We start from the raw sequence: 22,072 nt of genomic DNA, 5'->3' as shown, positions 1-22,072 counted from the left end.
TCTTGCACATTTTGTTCTCCAGCCTAATGTTATCATCATCTTAAGCTTCCTATAAAAAACTTCTTGGCATTTTAGATGGCTCCTATTCATTCTGTATTTTTTCAGAGAATTATCACATTTTCTGGTGTGTCAATAACACTAATTCTGAATTTTCAGCTCGATTTGAAATTTACTATTTAATTTTTAAAATAAGTTTATGTTCTGTTTTATGAGACTTGGAACAGGAAGCAGGGCAGTAGTAAGATGTACATTTATATTCAATTCTTCCACCAGCTATTATTATTATTTTATTTATTTATTTATTTTATTTTTTGAGACAGAGTCTCCCTCTGTCGCCCGGGGGGAGTGCAATGGCGCGATCTCGGCTAACGGCAACCTCTGCCTCCCAGGTTCAAGAGCCCAGGAAGTTGAGGCTACAGTGAGCTGTGATCATGACGCTACACTCTAGCCTGGGTGACAGAATGAGATCCTGTCCCAAAAACCATAAAGAAATGAAAAAGAAGATATGGTATCCTTCGTGCAGAGGATCACTTGAGTGGCTCTCTCAGTTACATAATGTAAGCTGAGAAAAAATCATTGCTCTGTGAACAGGATATAACTTTTTTTTTTTTTTTTTTTTGACAGGGACTCTTGCTCTGTTGCCCAGGCTGGAATGCAGTGGCGCGATCTCAGTTCACTGTCATCTCTGCCTCCTGGGTTCAAGCGATTCTCCTGCCTCAGCCTCCCGAGTAGCTGGGATTGCAGCCATCTACCACCCCGCCTGACTAATTTTTTGTATTTTTAATAGAGATGGGGTTTCATCGTGTTGGCCAGGCTGGTCTAGAACTCATGACCTCAGGTGATCCGCCCTCCTCAGCCTCCCAAAGTGCTGGGATGACAGGCGTGAGCCACTGCACCCACCTGGATATAGCTTTTGTGACAACTATAATGACTATTAGATCCCTGATATGTAAACTTGGTCCCTAAGAAGGACGTGGACGAATTTCCATAAGGAAGCTAGGGTCTTCTAAGCTAGAAGAAATTGACACTCAATTATTACTTTCTGAAACACAAAGTCAGAGAGACCTGTGGCTGTTGACAGGCTGGCTGTGGCCAAAGGACAGTGACAGGGAAGGGCCACAAAGTCCTTGAAATAATTAATTTCAGTAAAGAGGGAGCCCAGTCTGATGCCCTCAAGGGTTGATTCCAGTCCAGTAGGCAGCTGCTGCTGAAAGCAGGTCTGATAACCTGCTAGGCAACATTTCATAATTAGCAGCATTATTTATTGGATGTGCAGAATCAGTTTCCTGCTACAAAGAGGTAGCAAAGGATGTAATTGGCTAATTGGACATCTGCACTGTCCTTGCTGGGGTATGGAAGTTTGAGAGACTTCTCTGACCAGTTACATCCTTGAAGATTTGAGGGTAAATTTGGAAAAAGGCAGATGTTGAATATCTTGTTAATCTATTCTGTGGAGTCTCCAGATAATTTTCATTTCATATAAAAAAGTTTTCAAGGATATGTATTTATCATTGTATCACAATATTTGGTAATAGGTCATACCAGACACATTGGAAAGAACCTATATCCATCCACAGGGGAATTAGTTTTGTTGTTGTTGTTGTTTGTTTGTTATTTTTGGGACAGAGTCTCGCTCTCTCGCCCAGGCTGGAGTGCAGTGGCATGATCTTTACTGCAATCTCTGCCTCCCGGGTCCCGGTTCAAGCAATTCTCCTGCCTTAGCCTCCCGAGTAGCTGGGATTACAGGTGCCCACCACCACGCCTGGCTAGTTTTTGTATTTTTAGTAGAGATGGGGTTTCACTATGCTGGCAGGCTGGTCTCGAACTCCTGACCTCAAGTGATCCACCCACCTCAGCCTCCCAAAGTGCTGGAATTTCAGGCGTGAGCCACTGCACCTGGCCTTGTTTGTTTGTTTTTGAGATGGAGTCTCACTCTGTCGCCCAGGCTGGAGTGCAGTGGCGTGATCTCGGCTCACTGCAACCTCCGACTCCCAGGTTCAAGCGATTCTCCTGCCTCAGCCTCTTGAGGAGCTGGGATTGCTGGTGTCCACCACCACGCCTGGCTAATTTTTTTGTATTTTTAGTAGAGACGGGGTTTCACCATGTTGGCCAGGCTAGTCTCAAACTCCTGAGCTCAAGTGATACACCTGCCTTGGCCTCCCAGAGTGCTGGGATTACAGGTCTGGGCCACCGAATCTGGCCGCGAATTAGTTTTTTAAAAAGTGGTATATCCAGCCGGGTGCGGTGGCCCAGGACTGTAATCCCAACACTCTGGGAGGCCAAGGCAGGTGGATCACTTGAGCTCAGGAGTTTGAGACCAGCCTGGCCAACATGGTGAAACCCCGTCTCTACTAAAAATACAAAAAAAATTAGCTAGGCGTGGTGGTGGGCACCTGCAATCCCAGCTACTCGGGAGGCTGAGGCAGAAGAATCGCTTTAACCCGGGAGGTGGAAGTTGCAGTGAGCCGAGATCATGCCACTGCACTCCAGCCTGGGCGACAGAGTGAGACTCCATCTCAAAAAAAAACAAAAGAAGAAAAGTGGTATATCAATTCACTGGAATACTGTGCACCTATCACAAAGAATAATATAGAACTATATTGATGGAAGTGGAAGAATCTCCAAGAGTTATATTTGAGTATATGTGCGTGTGTGTGTGTGTATATATGTAATTACATATATATACTAATATATATTATTTGTATAAAAATTATTTGGTTATATATCCTTATGAGATATAGAGGTTTAGTGGTAAGGTTACCCAAATTTGATGGTGCTTGGCTGTGAGTGGTAAGATTTTAGATAATTTTTGTCTTTCTGATATCTTTATATATTATTTAAGTTGTTTACAAATTTTCAATTATTAAAATGTTTTATCTTTATGGAATACTTTAAAAAAACTGACCAGATAAGTTATAAGGAGCAATATTACAATTATTAGGAACTTACTATATGCTAGACATTCTGTTGTTTTATATGCATTGTTTGATTTTATTTCCCACAACCCTATGAGATTATTATCCTGTTTTGTAATATTGAGGAAACTAAGGCTTCAAGTGTTTAAGTAAATTGCCTATAATCACAGGGTTAGTAAATGGTGGGCAGGATTAAAGGCCAGGTTTCCCAGCTGCAATGCTACTAGGGTCCCTCGGGCCTGACCTATAGATAAACGGGGTTGCTCTTTGGAGCTAACAGAAAGTTACCAATATCTTAAACAGAATCACTTCAACCCCACTAGTCCTATCTCCAAGGCCATCTTTTCTTTCACCTTTCCAGTAGCACGCACTAAATAAAATGCTATAAGTAGTATCAAAGCCACTACCAACTAAAGATGGAAAACTTTCTGTAGTAATGTGTTACATTGATTGCTGAAATGAACCATGCCTTCTAATATTGGAAGGTATCCTGGCATAGTCCCTTCCCCTTGAATGGCTGGGGGCTGGCCCTTTTACTTGCTTTAACCAAGAGTATGGCCAAGGTGGTAGTTCTGCACCTAAGCTTTAAGAAGGCCTGGCAGCTTCCATTTTTGCCCTTTTGGGAGCCCTGAGCCAACATGTAAGAAGTATTCTGACCGGGCGCGGTGGCTTATGCCTGCAATCCCAGTACTTTGGGAGGCCGAGGCGGGTGAATCACCTCAGGTCAGGAGTTTGAGACCAGCCTGGCCAACATGATGAAACCCTGTCTCTACTAAAAATACAAAAAATTACCTGGGCATGGTGGCGGGCGCCTGTAATCCCAGCTACTCAGGAGGCTGAGACAGGAAAATCACTTGAACCCAGGAGGTAGAGGTCGCAGTGAGCCAAGATGGCACCATTGCACTCTAGCCTGGGCAATAAGAGTGAAACTCCATCTCCGTGGGGAAAACGTCTTCCTACTCTGCTAGACAAATTATGTGGAAAGGCTATATGGACAGGGAAATAACTTGGACTATAGGGAGAGAGACCCAGTTCTTTCTGCAGAACCAGCCCCCACTTGATGCTATGACCACTGGCAAGACCAGCAGAATGGCTGGCCTAATCACAGCCCAGATTGCAGAACTGTGACCAAATAAAATGGTTGTTGTTTTAAGTCTTAGTTTTGGGGCGGTTTGTTACACAATAGATTATGAAAACACCTCCTCAGCTTTCTTTGGGTGACTGCTGGTACACTCACTTGTGCATAAGGCTGAAGTCTCAATTCCTTAATCCTTACATTCCCAATGACGGAAATAGTTTGCCAGAAGGCTCACAATGATGAGGACGAGGCAGGTTTGAGGTACTAGGTCCAGAGGCTGACTTTAGCCCTCACTTTGTTACTACTTGTATACCTTTTGAAAGTCACTAATCTTTCTATCTCTCACAAGAACTGGGAGATTTATACTAATCAATTTACAAGAAGGTAAAATCAGTAGAAATGAGTTTAAAAGAAATTGAAATGCATTAACAGAGCTTCCAGCTTAGGACAGGCAGACTTGATGTCATCCAATTTTTTTCTGTCAGCATATTTATTTATTTATTTATTGAGACTATGCCTTGCTCTATTCCTGCCAGGGCTGGGAGTGCAGTGGTGGAACTGCTCACTGCAGCCCCTGGCCATCCCGGGCTCATGCTGACCTCCCACGCCTCCCACCTCAGCCTTCTCCCCCAGCTGGACTTCATGACCTCACCACTGCCTCCAAGCAAGCTCATTTTTGTATCACTGCTTTTCCCAGACTGGTCTTGAACTCCTGCCTGCAGATCCGCCCCACCTTGGCTTCTAAACTGAAGTCAGACACAGATGTGGCCATGCATCCGCCTCTGAGTGTGGCAGATCTTGAACAAACCACTTAATAGCTCTGATCCACCTGGGCACGGTGGCTCACACCTGTAATCTCAGCACTTTGGGAGGCCGAGGCAGGCGGATCACCTGAGGTCAGGAGTTCGAGGCCAGTCTGGCCAATATGAAGAAACCCCATCTAAACTAAAAATACAAAAATTAGCCGGGCGTGGTGGCGGGTTCCTATAATCCCAGCTACTTGGGAGGCTGAGGCAGGAGAATCGCTTGAACCCGGGAGGCGGAGGCTGCAGCGAGTCAAGATCGCGCCACTGCACTCCAGCCTGTGCAACAGAGCGAGACTCCATCAAAAAACAAACAAAAACCTCTGATCCTCAGTTCTTTAGCTGTAAATGAGAGTACTCTTCCCCACCCCAATGAATCTCTTATGATTCAGTGAGTGAGACATCGCCTGAGGACACACCTGTTGCACAAAAAGCGCTCACCGCACGCCATGACGCCCAAGTCTCATACCCTTATCTTCATAACCTGTCCAATCCCAGTGGGAGTGAGAGGTCAGTCTGCAGTACGGCCCGGAAAACTTGTTTCTTTTTCTTTTAAGTGCTTTCCCGCGAATTCGAGCGCAGGTCCTCCTCCTGCCATACTGCAAAGGACTCCGCTTGCCACCACGCCCCCGCCTTCTGTCAGGAGCAGCCAACTCCAGGTCTCGCGACGGTTTCTTCTTTCTTCAGGATCAGCCACAGGTCGCGCGAGAGGGATTTGTCCAATCATGAGGCTAGATGGCTTCACAAGATGGCGGCGCGCTGGGAGCGTATCCTCTGCGTTTCTAGGAGTTTCGCTCTGCGGCTTCTTTAAGATTCTAGGGTTGTACAGGCCCACGCCAGACACGACGTCTGGCAGGAACCTCGGCCTCAGAGGTGGGTCACTTATATTTCTCACGCAGATCTACTATCATGGGTCACTTAACCTGTGGATCACCCGGGTTCCTCATTCTTGAGTTTTGGGCTAGTGAGGTGCCGACTTCGGGGTCTAGGAGGGGAGACCTGATGTGGCTGCGTGTGCGCACGCGGGGGTGTTTGAGAGTGGATGAGTGGGAGGAGTTGGCGAATAGAATAGAGACTAGGATTGAAGTACGAAAGACTCCCCGAGGTTTAGGAGGTTTAGAGAAATCCAAAACTGAGGCGGGAAGACAAACTGAGCGGATGAGATGAGGGCGTGGAAAGAGTGGAAGAGATGGAGAAATGGCAGTGGCAGGACTAGTGGGAAAAGTCGAATTTATGAGAGAAGGCGAAGAGAGAAGATGTAGGTTGGTGTTGAGGTGGGAGAGATCTGTGCAGAAAGAATATTAAGTTTTGAAATTGGAATTTAGACTATTTTACAGGCCATGTATTAAGAGAATGGTAATTGAAGAGGGTTAATGGTCAAGAGGAACCAAGGAAACAAGCATGGAGATGAGAAAGAAAAAAAAAAGTGAAAGCCTCATTCTCAGGGTTCTACTATTAACTGTAGCTTTCTGGACTGGCTCAAGTAACCAGGAAGAAAAGTTTCAGTCCTTGGAGTGAGCTTTTTTTGAAACTCAATGAGGGAGCTTTGTGTCAGTGGTCCGGACGTCGTGCTTTCAATCAACAAATACTTGAGTGCCTACTCTCTCAGGCACTATTTTAGGCGTTGGGATATGCAATGAACAAGACAGACAAAATATTTTCGCTCTTGAACCTTACTGACGGGAGATTTTTTTAAAGTAAAATATATGGAATGTCAGATGGGTAAATTCTGTGTCGAAAATTGAAGCTGGAGCCTGGGTAGCAAAGCCAGACTCCCTTTCTACAAAAAATGAAGTAAATTAACCAGGTACAGTGGCCTGTGCCTATAGTCCCAGCTACTTGGGAGGCTCAGGCGGGAGGATTGCTTAATCTCAGAAGTTGGAGGCTGCAGGGAGCTATGATTCCACTATTGCATTCCGAGCAACAGAATGAGACACTGTCTCAACAAGAAGGAAAAAAAAAAGTTGATGCCCAGTTAAACTCTGAAGAATAGGATATATTTAGCTAAGAACCCATTGCCCATATTGGGAGGTTAGTTAGAAAAGAGGTGGTTGTATTGACTCATTCTGTATCTGTTCTGACCAGAAAAGTTGAATAATGTAGGAAATGAATTGAATCTGCCGTATCTATAATTTAATTTGTTTCACATATATTCAGAGTATCGTGTTGTGTGTGCACTGTGTCAGCTATGTAGTCTGTAGAATTTTCCTTAATGTGTTACAGAGCCCTCACATGCCACTGCCTCTTTAGTCACTGTTAGGGTATGGTGACTATAGTCAGCAACAATGTGTATTTCAAAATAGGTAAAGAGAGGGCTTGAAATGTTACCAACACATAGATATAAAAAATACTTAAAGTGATGAATACCCCACATACCCTGACTGAATCATCACACATTCTATGTGTGTAACAAATACCCCATAAAGGTCACATGTCCCCCATAAATAGGGAAAATATTTTCTATCAGCTTAAAGAAATTACTCTTAGTTTTCTTTTTTGTTGCTTGCCAGAATCACAAGAAAGGACATTTTCTCTTTCTTCTTTTTCTTTTTTTTCCTTTTTTGAGGCAGAGTCTCACTGTCACCAAGGCTGGAGTGCAGTATTATTATCTCGGCTCTCTGCAACCTCCACCTCCCGGGTTCAAGTGATTCTCCTGCCTCAGCCTCCTGAGTAGCTGGGATTAGAGGCACCCACCACCATGCCTAGCTAATTTTTTTTTTTTTTTTTTTTTTTTTTAAGACGGAGTCTTGGTCTGTTGCCAGGCTGGAGTGCAGTGGTGTGATCTTGGCTCACTGCAACCTCCGCCTCCCGGATTCAAGTGATTCTCCTGCCTCAGCTTCCCGAGTTGCTGGTACTTCAGGCAGGCGCCACCACACCTAGCTAATTTTTGTGTTTTAGTAGAGACAGGGTTTCACTGTGTTGACCAGGATGGTCTCCACATTGGCCAGGCTGGTCTCACGAACTCCTGAGGTGATCCTCCTGTCTTGGCCTCTGAAAGTGTTGGGATTATAGGCGTGAGCCACCGTGCCCAGCCAACACTTTCATTTTTGATATTTTCTTTTTAATAAAGTCTATTATTTGTATTTGTTTATTTTGAGACAGGATCTCATTGTGTTGCCCAGGCTGGACTGGAACTGCTGGGTTCAAGCCATCCTCAGCTTCCGTAGTAGCTAGGACCACAGGCACGCACGACCTTGCCCAGTTGATGTTTTCTTGAGGACTGGGGGCCATCCTCGTTTTATGCTCCTCTCTTTCCTGATGGTCAGTAAAAGGTATGTCAATGCTAGGAAATTAAAACAGGTATATAGTCAGTTTTAGTCATAGTGTAAGGGGCAAAGTGTAGTAATGGTATGCTGAAAAACTTTCAGGTGACTACTAATCCCCTCAAATTCTGAATTGTTTACTCAACAAATATTTATTGTATAGAAGTTGCTGGGGGTATAGTGAAGATTAGGATGGATATGGTTGCAGGTGTGTGTGTGACATATGCAAATTAATTACACACCCAGTAGTAAACTGAGGATCTCTGAGGGAGAAGCAGCACAGGGTGCTTTGAAAGCATGTAGATGGGCATCTGATTGGATTGTGGGGTCAGAGAAAGCCTGCCTGAGAAAAATGATGCTTAGGTTGTGATACGAGGAGCTAGTGGGCCTTCAGAGGTGAACGGCGATGGTGGGAGGGTGAGGAGAGTCTTGCAGGCAGTAAGAATAGGGGATGGTGAGACAGACTACCATGCAGCAGAGAAAGTGGAAGAAGACCAGTGTGTCTGGAAGGGGAAAGTGGCAACAAATGAAGTTGGAGGGACAGATAAGGCCTGGATTATGCCTGCCTTGTTAATGATTTCAGACTTTATTAGCCTAAGAGCTTTGGGACGCCACTGAAGGGATTTAATAAGGAAATGTTCACATTTGCATGGGGGGAGTGGCTTGTCTGCTGAATGAAAAATGGCTGGTAGAGGGCAAGACTGGTTATGAAGAGATCAGTTTGAGACTCTTAGAGCAACCCAAGAAAGACGTGATAATGACCTGGGCCAGAGAGGTGGTGGTGTGAAGGGTGAAGAACGGGATAAGGTCAATAAATAATTGGGAGATAGATAGTATTCAGGACATGGTGTGTTGTGAATGGGAGAGGCAGCATGGAGAAGGTGTTGAAGATTTTTGATGTGTGTATCACAAGAAAGATAGCAGTGCATTCGGTGAGGCAGGGAAGATGAGGAGGACCAGTTTGGGGTGGGTAGAAGTGATTTAATTTTGCGCATATTGTACATGTATTTTTGAGCCCTTCAAGTGAGAAATATGGTAGGCAGTTGGATATGTGATTTGGAAAAGTCTGGATTGAAGACAACGCTTCTTTTTTGAAATTGGTTTAATTTCCAGTGTAGGAAGCTGTCAAAAAGCCATCTGAAATAGCATTGACAGATTTATGACTATGTAACAAAGATTGCAAAGGAAAAATATTTATTGCTAGGAGATGTTATAATAGAGGATTTGTCTTAACTGGGGAGATTAGGGAAGGAAAGATCTTTTCAGAAGAAATGCTTGAACTGTGAGCCCAAGGATGACTAAGAATTCGCCAACTGAAGAGAGGGAGGGAAGAACATTACAGATAAAAAGAATAGCCTGCATAGGAGGCTGAGGCAGGAGAATCGCTTGAACCCGTGAGGCAGAGGCGGCAGTGAGCCAAGACCGCGACACTGCACTCCACCCTGGCAACAGAGTGAGACTCCATCTCAAAAAAACAAAACAAAACAAAAAAAAACCCCAAAAAGAATAGCCTGCATAAAGGCCGTGTGGTCAGGGTGGAAGGACACAAAGAGCAAGGGCATGTGACTTAAACTGAGTGGTGAAAAGATAGGCAAGGCCAGATCGTGTAGGGCCTTGTATGTAGGCTGAAGTGATGTTTTTTATTTTATCTTAAGAGTAAGGTTTTGAGCAGGTGGACATAGGGGAAGGACGTACTGAGATTTGTGTTTAGAAATGATCACTGCGCGGTGGAAGGAGGGATAGTGAGAACAAGAGTGGATATGGGGAGACCAATTAAGAGGCTACTGTAAACCAGGTGGAGTGGGGCACACCTGTAGTCTCAGCCATTTAGGAGGCTGAGGTGGGAGGATTGCTTGAGCCCAGGAGTTCAAGTCTGGCCTGGGCAATGTAGTCTCCAAAATAAAATAAAGATAAATAAATAAAAAGGCTGTTCTGGCTGGGCATGGTGGTTTACAACTATAATCCTAGCACTTTGGGAGGCTGAGGCGGCAGGATTGCTTGAGGCCAGGAGTTCAAGACCAACCTGGCCAATATGACGAAACCATGTATCAAAAAAAAAAAAAAAAAAAAAAAAAAAAGGCCTCTGGGCTTAACATTGTTGGGGACAGGGAAAAATAGATTAATTTAAGAGGTATTTAGCAGGTAAAACCTACAGGAGTGGTGATTTCTTGGATATGAGAAACTATCAGGTGACTCCTAGATTTTTGGCTTACATAATACTGTTTAGAAGAATGATCATTATTTAAAAAATAGAAAATAAAGATATTAAGAAAATAAAAGTCACTTCCACCCAGAGAGCTATACATATATAATAGTAAACTATTTTTAAAATTACCAACTACCTGGAGATTTACTAAGCCATTATAATAGTTTCTCTTTCAGTTTTTATTTCTTGCTATATGTACATTTGCTTTTATTTCTTGTTGTAATCTGGAAGAAGACAAAATTATATTTGTTTTCATTTGGTTTTAGCTACCTAGGAATGACAAGGTTGAAACTTTAAGTTGGAATCAAAGATATTTTTTCAAACTTTGGTGACATTGTGGTACGTTACCAAATATTCAGTCCTTGTAAGGACACTGTAAAAGCTAACCTCCAGGCTCGGTATGGTGGCTCATGTCTGTAGCTGTAGCACTTTGGGAGGCTGAGGCAGGAGGATCATTTGAACTCAGGAGTTGGAGACCAATCTGGGCAACAAAGGGAGACCCGATCTCTACAAATAATAAAATTAAAAATAAATTAGCCAGGCATGGTGGCACGTACCTACAGTGCCAGCTCCTCAGGAGGCTGAGATAGGAGGACTCTGAGCACCGGAGGTCGAGGCTGCAGTGAGGTGTGATTGTGCCACTGCACTCCATCCTGGGCAACAGAGTGAGAGCCTGTCTCAAAACAAGCAAAACAAAACAAAACTAACCTCTAACTTATATCCTTGGCTATGGATCATATAGACAGACTGTGTTCTGTCACTTTGATGCTTTTTTTTTTTTTTTTGAGACGGAGTCTCCCTCTGTCGCCCAGGCTGGAGTGCAGTGGCGCGATCTCGGCTCATTGCAACCTCCGCCTTCCAGGTTCATGCCATTCTCCTGCCTCAGCCTTCTGAGTAGCTGGGAGTACAGGTGCCCACTACCACGGCCGGCTAATTTTTTGTATTTTTAGTAGAGATGGGGTTTCACTGTGTTAGCCAGGATGGTCTCGATCTCCTGACTTCGTGATTCGCCTTCCTCAGCCTCCCAAAGTGCTGGGATTACAGGCGTGGGCCACCGTGCCCAGCCTGATGCTCTTAAAGGAATAATTTTCAGCTTTCTTCCCTTGATTTAAAAAAAAAATTCACTCTTACGTTGTCTACATTTTTAAAATTATGGAAAAATAAACATAAATATACCATTTTGGCCATTTTTAAGTGTACCATTCAGTGAGATTAAATGTATTAATTCTCTTGTGCAACCATCACCTCTATCTCCAGAACTTTGTCATCATTCCAAAGTGAAACTCTGTACCTATTAAACAGTAACTCATTCTTCCCTCCCCCAGCCCCTCATCACCTCTATTCCACTCTCCGTCTGTGTGATAAGTTTACCTCTTCTGGGTGCCTCATATAAGTGGAAGCATACAATATTTGTCCTTTTGTGTGTGGTTTATTTCCCTTAGCATCATGTTTTCGAGGTTCTTCCATGTTGTAGCGTGTATCAGAATTTCATTCCTTCTTAGGGCTGCGTGATATTTATTGTATGGCTATACCGTATTTTGTTGATCCATATTGATTGTATGGATATTCCATATTTTGTTGATCCATATTTAGTGTTTGGATAATACCGTATTTTGTTGATCCATATTTAGTGTTTGGATATACCGTATTTTGTTGATCCATATTTAGTGTTTGGATATACCGTATTTTGTTGATCCATATTTAGTGTTTGGATATACCGTATTTTGTTGATCCATATTTAGTGTTTGGATATACTGTATTTTGTTGATCCACGTTTTGTTGATCCACATTTATCTGCTGATGGACACTCGGGTTGTTTCCGACCTTTTCACTCTTGGGAATGATACTACTGTGAACACTGCTGTTCAAATATCTGTTTTAGTTCCTCCTTTCAGTTCTTTTGGGAATATACCTAGGAGTGGAATTGCTGAATCAGATAGTAATTCTATGTTTAGCTTTTTAAAGAACCGCCAAGCGTTTTTCGACAGCAGCTGTGCCACTTCACATTCCACCAGAATGCACGAGAGCTCCAATTTCTTCACATCCTTGCAGAACACTTGTTGTTTCTGTTTTTTTAATTTTTAATTTTTGGTTTTTTGTTGACGGTAGCCATTCTAGTGGGTATGAAGTGGTATCTCACGTGGTTTTGATTTGTATTTCTCTAATGACTAATGATGTTGAGCATCTCTTCATGTGCTTATTTGTTGTATATATTTTTAAAATGTAGTTTCTACTTTCTCACTTGATCGGCAAAGACATGTTGGCTATAAGTATTAACTTGGCATCCACAGCTTTCCCCACTGATTTTTTTTTTTTTTTTTTGAGACGGAGTTTCACTCTTGTTGCCCAGACTAGAGTGCAGTGGCACAATCTCGGCTCACTGCACTCTCCGCCTCCTGGATTCAAGCAGTTCTCCTGCCTCAGCCTCCCGAGTAGCTGGGATTACAGGCTCCTGCTACCACGCTTGGCTACTTTTTGTATTTTTAGTAGAGGCGGGGTTTCATCATGTTGGCCAGGCTGGTCTCGAACTCCTGAATCAGGTGATCCACTTGCCTTGGCCTCCGAAAGTACTGGGATTAGAGGCATGAGTCACCGCGCCTGGCCCCCATTAATGGTTTTTAATAAATATGCTGATTTTCTCTCTCTCTTTCTCTCCTTAAGATGGCTCTGAGTAAATCAATGCATGCAAGAAATAGATACAAGGACAAACCTCCTGACTTTGCATATCTGGCATCCAAATATCCAGATTTTAAGCAGCATGTTCAGATAAATCTGAATGGAAGAGTGAGGTAGGTAACGGATGAAACCTTACTGTATTATTCTTGTGTGATTCAAATGGATACGATATAATAGAAAGCCCACCTGAATGTTAATCTGAGACATTCAATTAAACTTCCCATGTGACCTAGGACAAATCACTTAACCTCTCTTGGTCTCAGCTTTTTAATGTATAACATTAGAGGAATTGACCAAATGCACTTCAGTTTCCTTCTGGAAAAATTCTCGTGATGTCCGAATTATTGCTTACCCTACAGAAATCCCAGAGTGACTGCAGAGACTTAGGGTTGTGCTCTTCGTGATCTAAAACTTAGTGACTGGTAGGGATCTAAAGACTTTTTTTTTTTTTTTTTGAGACAAAGTCTCATTTGTTGCCCAGGCTGGAGTGCAGGGGCATGATCTCGCTCACGCAAACCCCTGCCTCTCCCAGGTTCAAGTGATTCTCCCGGGCTCAGCCTTCTCGAAGTATCTGGGACTACAGCCACCATGCCCAGCTACCTTTTGGTATTTTAGTAGAGACAGGGTTTCACCATGTTGGCCAGGATGGTCTCTGATTCTGACCTCTGTGGATTTGCCTGCCCTCAGCCTCCCAGTGTTAGATTATAGGCGCGAGCAACCACTACTAGCCTTTTTTCTCTTTTTTCGAGGTCCCCTGTCACTCAGGCTGGAGTGCAGTGGTAGGATTATAGCCCACAGGGACCCTCAAATTCTGGGCTCGCTATCCTCCCACTCCTGCCCTGAGTAACTAAAACAAAAACAAACATACATATGCACAAAAACAAAAAACAAAAACCACCTGATCATAGATCACTACAACAAAGTTGGAAATACGAATTACCTAATGTGACATAGAGACATAAAGTGAGTGTTATTGGAAAATGGCAACTAAATTAGACTCTGGTTAGATGTAAGATTGCCACAAACATTTGATCTGCTAAAATACAACCTTTACATACCCCTGGCACCTGTCACCATGTACCCATAAAATGAAAATCTTGACTGGCACAGTGGCTCATGCCATAATCCCAGCACTTTGGGAGGCCAAGGTGGCAGGATCACTTGAGGTCAGGAGTTCAAGACCAGCCTGGCCAACATGGTGAAACCCCATATCTTCTAAAAATACAGTGGTTTTAAACTCCAGCAACTTGGGAGGCTGAGGACGACGCTTGAACCCAGGAGAGTTACAGGAAGAAGAACCACCGCACTCCAGCCTGTGACAGAGTGAGATCTGTCTCAAAAACAAAAAGAAAAGAAATTAAAAAAGTAATAAATCTTTTTTTTTGAGACGGTGTCTCTCATTTCCGTCCCAGGCTGCCGTGGTGCACCTGGCTCACCGCAGCTCTGCCTCTCTGCTCACGCCATTTTCCTGCCTCAGCTTCCCGAGTAGCTGAGACTACAGGCTCACACACTTGCTTAATTTTGTATTTTAGTAGAGACAGTTTCCCACCGTTAGCCAGGATGGTCCCACCCCTGACCTTGTGATCCACTTCGCCTCGCCTCCTCCCAAACTGCTTTTGGATACAGGCCACAGCCACCGCCACCCGCCTAGCTGTGAGATTTTATGTAATTTTCTTTAGCTTTTACTGAGACTGGAGTCTCCTCACCTGTGTAAGTGAGAGATGAGAGGACTGAGGGTTGTCATGAAGGTTATAGTAATGCACCTAGAATGACTATAATAGGCATTCTGTAGACACTGGTTCATGGTAGGTGCTCAGATTGTTGTTAAGCCTGGTATAATTAAGGTGGCTAGGATGGCTAGTGTGATACCTTGTTTTTCTTCCTCGGCACGTACACTGCTTTGTTATAATCCTATCTGACCATTGCAATGAGATTTTAGTTTGTTTTTCACAATAATCAGTTCCATAGGAACAGCCTGCAGTTTAGTTCAGCGCTGTCGGTTGAGCTTGAATAGAATGTGACACTTAACTGATTTGTTTTTATTTATTATTTCATTAGTTTATTTTGCATGAGTTCACTCACGCCCAGGCTGGAGTGGCAGCATCTCGGCTCACTGCAACTCCCGGCTCTGGGTTCACGCCTATCTCCTGCCTCAGCCTCCCTAGTAGCTGGGACTACAGGCCCCGGCCAACGCCGGGCTAATTTTGTATTTTAGTAGAGACGGGGTTTCACCTGTGTTAGCCAGATGTCTTGATCTCCTGACCTTCGTGATCCCCGCCTACTCCCAAAGTGCTGGGATTACAGGCGGAGCCTCACTGCGCCTCGGCCTCATTTGTTTTGTTTTATTTATTTTGTTTATTTATTTTAACGAATCCAAAGACCCAGCATTGAGGGCTTTATCATGCTGGGTAGACTGTACCGTTTTTAGCACCTCAGTCACCATCTAAAGACTAGAAACCAACTTTGGAGTAACACTGGGAGGCTTTTGGCTTTTGTTGTTGATATATCAGGTTCAGCTTCTACAGGATTAGAATGATTGATATTTTAACCATGGATTACAGAAATGTGTCTGTTCAAAATCCGTCTATAATGGTGATACTGTATTCATCAGTGGCAGAGTGGGAGTCATTCTGGGAACGCCATGAGCCTGTTGATAATGGCTACGGCTTTTGGGAGCTGGATGTGTTAAACAAACAACAAAGACTGAAAATGAATAAACTGCTGATTTTCACGTGACAGCTAATTTTAGTTCCTGGGCCTCCCTGTAATCTCGGAAATGAGAATGAAAAAAAGATCTTGCTCAAACAAGATAAGATTTTGAATGTCCCAGGGTGCTAACATGACCTAGATACTTAACTAGTGAAGTTATGACTTTGACTTGCTCAGTACAAAATCTAACAACAACACTAGACGGAAAGCCTGGATCTTTTCAGAAACAAAAAATAAACAACAAAGTCTAAGAATCAGGTCTTCATTGGTGTTCACTTTATTTCCTTCCATTAAACCAGCCTCAACTTAATGTCTTGTACTTTTTTAAGATATGGTTCCTTGTGATTAAATTGTGTGCTGTAGTTCATCATTTTGTAAGTTGAATATATATAAATATATTTATGAATATATATATATATTTAGACAATTGTTTATGTTTTCTCTTCAAGGCCCTTTGGAAAACATTAATGGATATTGTTCCCTTTGCCCAAAAACAGTCTCTTTGAAGTTGCATGCTGATGAGTGCTACAGCTGCAGCACTATCTTTTGGTGATTGTCACTGCGGAAAGAAGTGGAAAGCAAGTGTTCTAGAACCAAAGACCCGTTTTCCATTTTTCAGAAAAGGAATTCTTTTTTACTATACAGATATTATAGACTCTTTAATGAGAAAATTACAGAAATCTATTTTTCCTAACTACATTTATAATGGTGATGTCACATACGTACAAAAAGTCACAGTTCTTTTACCCTAAAAGATGAAAAATGAGTTCAATCTCATCTTTTCTAAGCCCCTTTGTTTTATTCATATACCTGGTAATTTTTTTTTTTTTTTTTTTTGAGACGTGGAGTCTCGCTTCTGTCAGCCCAGGCTGGAAAGTGCAGGGCCGGATCTCAGCTCACTGCAAGCTCCACCTCCTGGTTTACGACATTCTCCTGCCTCAGCCTCCCTAGTAGCTGGGACTACAGGCACACCTCGGCCTGCCAAGCTGATGGTAGAGACGGGGTTTCACCGTGGCCAGGATGGTCTCTCTGATTCTCCTGACTCAGATCCCCGGGCCTGCCTCCCAGTGTTAGATTACAGGCTTGAGCCACCGCGCCCGGCCTATACCTAGTAATTTTTGTGGTTGCCATTTTAGTTACATACAGTCATGTGTCTTCTCCCCCATTTGACATTATCCTGTAAGCATTTTGCGTAAAGTTACAAAAGCTGTAATACATCCACCCAAGCGAAAAGTACAGGGGAATATTAAAAAAGAACAAGACCTGGTTGATCCACACATGTACTTTGTGGGCTGAAGAGAGTTTACATATTTAGTAAAAAAAAAAAAAAAAGTGGAATTATGTAATTAAATGTGTTTAGATAGTATAGAAATGTGAGGTGAGTAGAAGTCTCCACTTGACTCATCTACCCGCCTACATGCATATCCAGAGTCCCTGCTTAGCCTTCCAGACTTTTCCTCTGCATCTATTTATACAGGGTCTTTTTGTTTTGTTTTTACAAGAATGCAGTCGAATGTACATACATACTTGCTCAACTTCTTTTTCAAATGTAATATATTGAGAAACCCTCTTCATACAAGTATATGTAGATCAGCCTAATCTTACTATTTTTAATAGCTGCATTGGGTTTTCTCGTATTATAGCTTATTTAGCCAATTCCATATTGATCACTTTTAGCTTGTTCCTAAATCAAATTCTTTGTAGTACCAAACTTAGCACAGTTCCTCTTATCATTGGATCCTTTTTAAGTTTCACCGAAATTAGGTAAGTCACTGGGCATTGCTAGGAAATCGCAGAAAGTATTCTTTTTTTTTTTTTTTTTTTTGAGTCTCGGGCTTCCGTCAAATTATGGAGGCAATGGCTGATCGCTCACTGCAACCTCCTGGTTCGCTATAATTCCTCTGCCTCAGCCCTGAGTAGCTGGGATTACAGGCACGCCACCCAATGCCTGTGCCACTTCTAGATTTTTCTAATAGAGACGGGATTTCACTGTCTCTACGAAATGGCAATTACAGTCACCTGCCACCATGCTCGGCCAATTTCTGTATTTCTAGTGGAGACGAGGTTTCACCGTGTTGGCCAGTCTGGTCTCAAACTCCTGACCTCAGGTGATCTGCCTGCCTCGGCCTCCCAAAGTGCTGGGATTACAGATGGGATCAATGTCGCCAGAATCGGCTACAGTATTCTTAACTATGCCCGAAAGGGCAAAAGGAGGGGGTATTTGGATGACTATTTTTCTGTTATTTTGTTTCTACTAGCATAGGTTATTGTCATTAGTAAAGATCAGCCTGAAGGCCAGGCTTCAGGCTGCTTCATGCTTGTAATCACAGCATTTTGGGAAGCTATTGCTTGAGGCCAGGAGTTCAAGACCGGCCTTGTCAATATAGTGGAGACCCCTTCTATAAAAAACAAAATAAAAAAAGAATGAAAAGATTAGCTTGATTGATCGAGGTACAATTTCATATTTTGCCAGTAGGATTTTGGATTCTTTGCTTAATTTAGGGTTATCAGTAGTGGTTGTTTCCATTGTTTCAGGATCTGTGTTTTTGTATATTACTATCTAATTGCTTATTTGACCCATGAGAGTGTTTAAAAATTGGACATTTTCTTCAATAAGTCTTCCATATCAGAGAGTTGAAAAAGTGGGAAGGATGTCAGCACAGTACTTGAATAATAATTTAGGGCCAGTTAATTTTTTTTATTGTTGTGAGAAACACAGCATAAAATGTCCCACCTTAATCGAATTGAAGTGTACAGTGTGTTAACTTTGTGCTTGTTGTTGTACAGCAGATTTCTAGAACCTTTTCATGAGTTAGACGACTTTAGATACCTTTACCTTAAAGTAGAATCATGCAGTATTTGTTGTTTTTGACTCACTTATTTCACTTAGCATGATATCCTCAAAGACTCTGCCATGTTCCTAGCACGTGACAGGATTTTTTTCTTTTTTGAGACAGCCCCACCGTTGCCCAGGTGCTGGAGGATGCAATCACGCCTCACTGTAGCCTTGACCTCCTGTGCTCAAGTGATCCCCCTGCCTCAGCCTCCTGAGTAGCTAGGATTACAGATGTCCACCACCACACCTGGCTAATTTAAATTTTTTTTTTTTTTAGTAGAGACAGGGTCACTCTTTGTTGCCCAGGCTGGTCTTGAACTCCACTGGGTCCTCCTGCCTCAGCCCCACACTGCTGGGATTACAAGCGTGAGCTTCCACTCCCTGGCCTCATTAATCTTTAGCTGATTCCGGGGTGGTTTATAACCTGCCAATTACCAAAGCAGCAGCTCTTTAGTATTCTTGTGCCGGCTCTCATGTCACTGACTCTGATTTTCAGCCCTCCATTGCCTTCTGAGCAGCAACTCACTCTGCTGGTTAGTTCCTTCATGGATCCGCTCTTGCCGTGGCCTCCTTGGCACCAACTGAAAACTCTGGTTTTCCTTCTTCCACTCTGGGATTCCTTTGTCTCCTGGTGGAACTTCCTCTGTGATGACTGTGCATACAGCTATTAAAGGAGTTTTCAAAGCTTGCTCTCCAGCTCTCTTTCCTTCGCACTTTACATTTTCTCCCTCATCGCTGTTATCCGTGCCAGGGCTTCACTTGTTTGTTTGCAAATCACTCACACGTTTATTTCTACACACCTCTTCTCTGGGCTCCATCTCCACTTAAATGTCTCAAATACAGCTCAGATTTGTATTTCTCCTCAAAAACAGTTCTGTGCCAGAGTTACTAACTTCAGTTAGGCACTGCCTATCCTGTTGAACAAGCCAGAACCTTGGGAGACTCGTGCGAAACACAGCATCCCTTAGCTCACATGTGATTCCATTGCTAAATCTCACAAATGTTCCCTCCAAAATATCTCTGATTCCTTTCAGTTTTCCCTGTCTCTGCCATTGCTACCTTTATCTAGATCTAGCCTTTTTTTTTTTTTTTTTTTCTGAGACAGGATCTCACTCTGTTGCCCAGGCTGGAGTGCAGTGGTACAATTTCAGCTCACTGCAGCCTCTACCTCCCAGGCTCAAGTGACCCTCCCACCTCAGCACTGCGCCCCACCCCCCAGTCCCCCGCCTAGAGTAGCTGGGACCACAGGTGCATGCCACCACACCACCACACTGAGTAATTTTTGTATATTTTGTAGAAGCAGGGTTTCACCATGTTACCCAGGTTGCTTTCAAACTCCTGGACTCAAGCTATCCACCCACCTCGGCCACCCAAAGTGCTGGAATTACAGGCGTGAGCCACCACACCCAACCTTTAGCCTCTTAATTCAGGTATAGCAGTAGCTTCCTAATTAGAGCCTTTGCTTCCACTTTGTTCCAGCTTTGTTCTATACCAGACTTAAATCCTTAACATAGAATATAATTTTATCAACTGGGTGTAGTGGCTCACGGCTGCATCACTTTTGGAGGTCGAGGCGGGCAGATCACGAGGTCAGGAGATCGAGACCATCCTGCCTGACACGGTGAAACCCCGTCTCTACTAAAAATACAAAAAATTAGCTGGGCATGGTGGCACGTGCCTATAGTCCCAGCTACTCGGGATGCTGAGGCAGGAGAATTGCTTGAACCTGGGAGGTAGAAGTTGCAGTGAGCTGAGATCGCGCCATTGCACTCCAGCCTGGGCGACAGAATGAGACTCTGTCTCAAAAAAAAAAAAAAAGAATATAATTGTATCCTGGTGTGATTATTGATAGTTTTTACTTTCAGAAAAGTTTCAGACGGGATATGATAAAATTATATGGTCACTCTTAATTATAATGCGCTACATAATCTGGAACCTGCCTTCCTCCCCAGCTTCACCTTGAATTGTATGTGCTTACTTTGCTCTCTGCATTTTAGACACAGTGACTGTCTCTTAGTACCTGGAATACTCCAGAAGTTCTGCCCTGGGGTCTTCGTACTTGCTGTTTGCTTTACCTAGGACCCTAGAATGCCACGTTCCCTTCCCTTCATTCCTTCCTTTGTGAATTTTTCTTCCATTGTCAGTTCTTAGATCAGTTGTCTCTGCAGGGAAGCCTTCTCTGACCTTCCTAAGGCAGATCTGCAAATTAGGGAGGGTCAGTAGTATCTTTTACCTGTGTTTTATAGCATTTGTCGCAGTTATAGATTTACAGGTATTTAAGTGATTTCTGGATAAGACCCATCCTCTGCCAGACCGTCCGCTTCAGAAAGGGAGGGATTGTCTGTGTTTGCTTTACTGCAATATCCCTAGCATTTTGCATAATACCTGGCACATAGTTGACACTTAATAACTGTTTGTTGAATGAATAAAGGAATATACGCCAGCTGTCACAGTTTCTTAAAAATTCTGACCTATTCTGTATACCTCAAAGTGTGCTCAAAGGAAACATTTTTATATTTCACTTTTAAAAGTAGAGTAGTCAAGTACCCCAACTTTCTTTACAGTTCTACTATTTACAATAGAGTACAGCAGTGGTCTCCAGCCTTTTTGGCACCAGGGACCAGTTTCATGGATGACCATTTTTCCGTGGACCTGTGGTGGGGGAGGGGTGGGTTTGGGATGATTCAAGCACTTTGTATTTATTGTGCATTTATTTCTGTTATTATTACATTGTATTATTTCATTACATGAAATAATTATACAACTCACCATCGTGTAGAATCAGCTTGTTTTCCCGCAGCTTGCTTCCCCTCAGCTGGGCGGTCCCATGTGGGGGTGATGGGAGACAGTGACAGATCATCAGGCATTAGATTCTCAAGGAGTGCTCAACCTCGATCCCTCGCATGTGCAGTTCAGGAGGGTTCATGCTCCTGTGAGAATCTAATGCTGCCACTCATCTGACAGGAGGCGGAGCTCAGGCAGTAATGCGAGCAATGGGGAGTGGCTGTAAATTCAGATGAAGCTTTGCTTGCCACTCACCTCCTGCTGTGCGGCCCAGTTCCTAACAGGCCACGGATCAGTATCAGTCCATGGCCCAGGGCTTGGGGACCCCTGTAATAGAGGGGACAGCCCATTAGCCTGTGAGTTGTATAAGGCTTGCAGTTATTATTTATTGCCCATATTAATGTTGAGAATCAGATCCATTTCATATGAAAACATGGATCACTGGTTTTGTTTGAAAGTGTTAGAGAGCTGGCAAAACTGGGCGGGCAAATCCACACGACATTAACTACTTAGAACAGAGTGGTGGTCACCGGGCATGGTGGCTCACGCCTGTAATCCTAGCACTTTGGGAGGCTGAGGCGGGCAGTACACCTGAGGTCAGGAGTTCGAGACCAGCCTGGCCAACATGGCGAAACCCCGTCTCTACTAAAAATACAAAATTAGCCAGGCATGGTATTACATGACTGTAGTCCCAGCTACTCGGGAGGCTGAGGCAGAAGAATCGCCTGAACTCGGGAGGCGGAGGTTGCAGTGAGCCGAGATTGCACCATTGTACTCCAGGCTGGGTGACAAGAACGAAACT

General features: G+C 43.5%; 1 protein-coding gene across 5 annotated transcripts in view; it reads left to right on the top strand.

Moving 5' to 3' along the window:
• Window positions 1-5,512: 5,512 nt before the first annotated feature.
• METTL16 (methyltransferase like 16) overlaps window positions 5,513-22,072 on the top strand; it is an 84,027-nt gene continuing 67,467 nt past the window's right edge. For 2 of the 5 annotated variants that reach the window (XM_031657272.1, XM_031657269.1), the window contains exons 1-2: window positions 5,515-5,669; window positions 12,927-13,054. In XM_031657272.1, coding sequence (XP_031513132.1) covers window positions 12,927-13,054 — 128 coding nt within the window. In that variant the 5' untranslated portion in view covers window positions 5,515-5,669. Of the gene's footprint in view, window positions 5,670-12,926; window positions 13,055-22,072 lie in introns of those variants that run through there. The other 3 variants (XM_031657270.1, XM_031657273.1, XM_031657271.1) reach the window with 2 other exon arrangements.

This window comes from Papio anubis, chromosome 17 (assembly GCF_008728515.1).
Source record: "Papio anubis isolate 15944 chromosome 17, Panubis1.0, whole genome shotgun sequence".
In the NCBI taxonomy this organism is placed as follows: domain Eukaryota; kingdom Metazoa; phylum Chordata; class Mammalia; order Primates; family Cercopithecidae; genus Papio; species Papio anubis.
This window is presented reverse-complemented; position numbering and strand designations above follow the sequence as displayed.